Genomic DNA, 1,974 nt, shown 5'->3' with positions numbered 1-1,974 from the left:
CCGCCACTGGCGGCTCCGCGCCCCTTCCAACACAGTGGTGCGGCGTGCCGGGGGGCGCGCACCGTAGTGTCTGTGTGGTGCTCCTTGTAGTCCAGCAGCAGAGGCTCCCCACCGGCAGACGCGCCTGGGGACCGATCGGCAGTGCAGGCGGGCATGGGCGGCAGCAGCCGACAGATCTGAAACATGCCCTCCACAGCTGCGGGCCGCGCAAGCCGAGGCTGGGTCATGAGCGCGTCGGCAGCATCAGATATCGGCGCCCCCTGCAGGCCGTACTTTGGGTGCTTGAACGCCCTGGGTCCATCGACTGCCACCCCTCACCCTTGGCTGCCTTCTTGTCGTCGTCCTTGGGCCCCTTGCTGCCGTCACCCTTGAGCAGCGCCTCCAGGAACTCCTTGTAGTCCTGAGGTGTGTGTGTGTTGTGTTGTGTTGTGTGTGTGCCCGCGCATGTGTGCGGGGGCGTTAGGGGATGGAGTTTGGGTATGGATGGGTCGGTCCAAGGGGTGGCGGTGGAGGGGCGGGGGTATGCGGACACGGGGATGGTGAATGGTGAGGAGGGAAGATAGGAAATGGGGAACGTGGTTGAAAGGGTCCACGCATGGGAGGTGGACGACGCTGATGGGACGGGCAAGCTTTATTGAATGGGCATGTGCTGGCGAGCGCCTGCGGACCACCGCTTGCAGAGCTCTTGGCCAGACAGAGGCCGTCAACCTCCTGGCGGCCGAACCCTGAACATTATACCAGGAGCTGGCCACTCGCCTGCGTCCACTTCCGCACGGGCAGCTCAGTAATCTCGATGGTGTGGTCGCCAGACTGCACGGGGCGGGGTGTGCGCATGTACGCATGAGTACAACCATGCATGCATGAGTGCGGTATGCATCCTTGCATGCATACAGGAGCAAGGCCGGCATATGAGATTAGGGTCTCGACGCAATCACTGAAACTTGACGGGCCCACTGCGCCTCAGTTCTTCCGCACGGCCGTGCCCAGGTGCCCGTCCTGCAGCACGCCTCTACAAATGCCTAAGCTGTCCTTTTCGCACTCCCAGCAAGCCCTTGCCCCGCCCGTCGCAGCCGAGCGAGCCCCGCGAACCGCCCGCGGGGCAACGCCCCGTGCCTGCATGCGCCTGCATGCGGCCTGCATGCGCCCGCATGCGCACCTGGCTGGCTGTGCCCGAGATGTTGTAGCTCTTGCCGGCCGTTTTAGAGGGCACCTCTGCCACGTCGCCCCGGAAGCCGCGGTACCACGGCGCCATGGGCTCCGGCGCCTCGCCGCGCAGCAGGCGCTGGGGCGCGGCGGCGGGGACGGGGAGGGGGACAGCGGGGTGGTGTGGTGTGGTGTGGGTCGTGGCGGCGGCGGCGCACTCAGCTTCCTTGCAGACGAGGCCTGCCTCAACCAACGCTGCCCTAAGCTCGGCCGAGAATGTCTTCCCAGGAACAATACGCTCAACATATTTGAGGGTATACAAGAACATCCTGCACACTGTAACTTAGCACGTGTGTCATACCGTAATAATCAACTGAGGGTGGAAACCGCCGCCCCACCTTGAGGTTCTCCACGATCTCCTTGGGGTTGAAGTTTGGCACATAGGTCGACCACCCGGTGCCGATGCCCTCCGCGCCGTTGACCAGAACCATGGGCAGGATGGGCATGTACCTTTTATTATTGAGGGGGGGGGGGAGGGGGGCGAAAAAATGACGACATGAAGTTGCGCGAGGACGGCAACCTATTGTGGTTTGAAGCTTGATGTTGGACCGTTAGTCCAAGGCCCGGCAACTGGCGTTTCGGTGCCGATGCGTTTTGTGAGCAGAAGTGCCAAGTCAAAGCCCCCACCCAAAATCGTGCGGATGCGTGCACGCAAGCCAACCATCCACCACTCAGCAACCGCGCGTCCGCCGCTAGGCAGCCAAGCATCCAATTTGTCATGAGGACGCGCGGCCCCTGCCCCACACCCAACCTCATGCTTGCCCCCCTTCC

The 1,974-nt window shown here is 63.3% G+C and overlaps 1 protein-coding gene across 1 annotated transcript in view; it reads right to left on the bottom strand.

Annotated features, from left to right (window-relative positions):
- MNEG_14353 (DNA topoisomerase II) overlaps window positions 1–1,634 on the bottom strand; it is a gene marked incomplete at both ends in the record, with an annotated part of 3,077 nt that extends 1,443 nt beyond the window's left edge. Inside the window, 5 exons of the mRNA XM_014037174.1 lie at window positions 63–124; window positions 319–400; window positions 739–810; window positions 1,157–1,282; window positions 1,542–1,634. Coding sequence (XP_013892628.1) covers window positions 63–124; window positions 319–400; window positions 739–810; window positions 1,157–1,282; window positions 1,542–1,634 — 435 coding nt within the window. The remainder of the gene's footprint in view (window positions 1–62; window positions 125–318; window positions 401–738; window positions 811–1,156; window positions 1,283–1,541) is intronic.
- Between the last annotated feature and the right edge of the window lie 340 nt (window positions 1,635–1,974).

The sequence above is a fragment of the Monoraphidium neglectum genome (genome assembly GCF_000611645.1).
Source record: "Monoraphidium neglectum strain SAG 48.87 unplaced genomic scaffold scaffold04424, whole genome shotgun sequence".
NCBI classification, from domain to species: domain Eukaryota; kingdom Viridiplantae; phylum Chlorophyta; class Chlorophyceae; order Sphaeropleales; family Selenastraceae; genus Monoraphidium; species Monoraphidium neglectum.
Note: the sequence above shows the minus strand (reverse complement) of the source record. Positions and strands in the feature narration are given on the sequence as shown.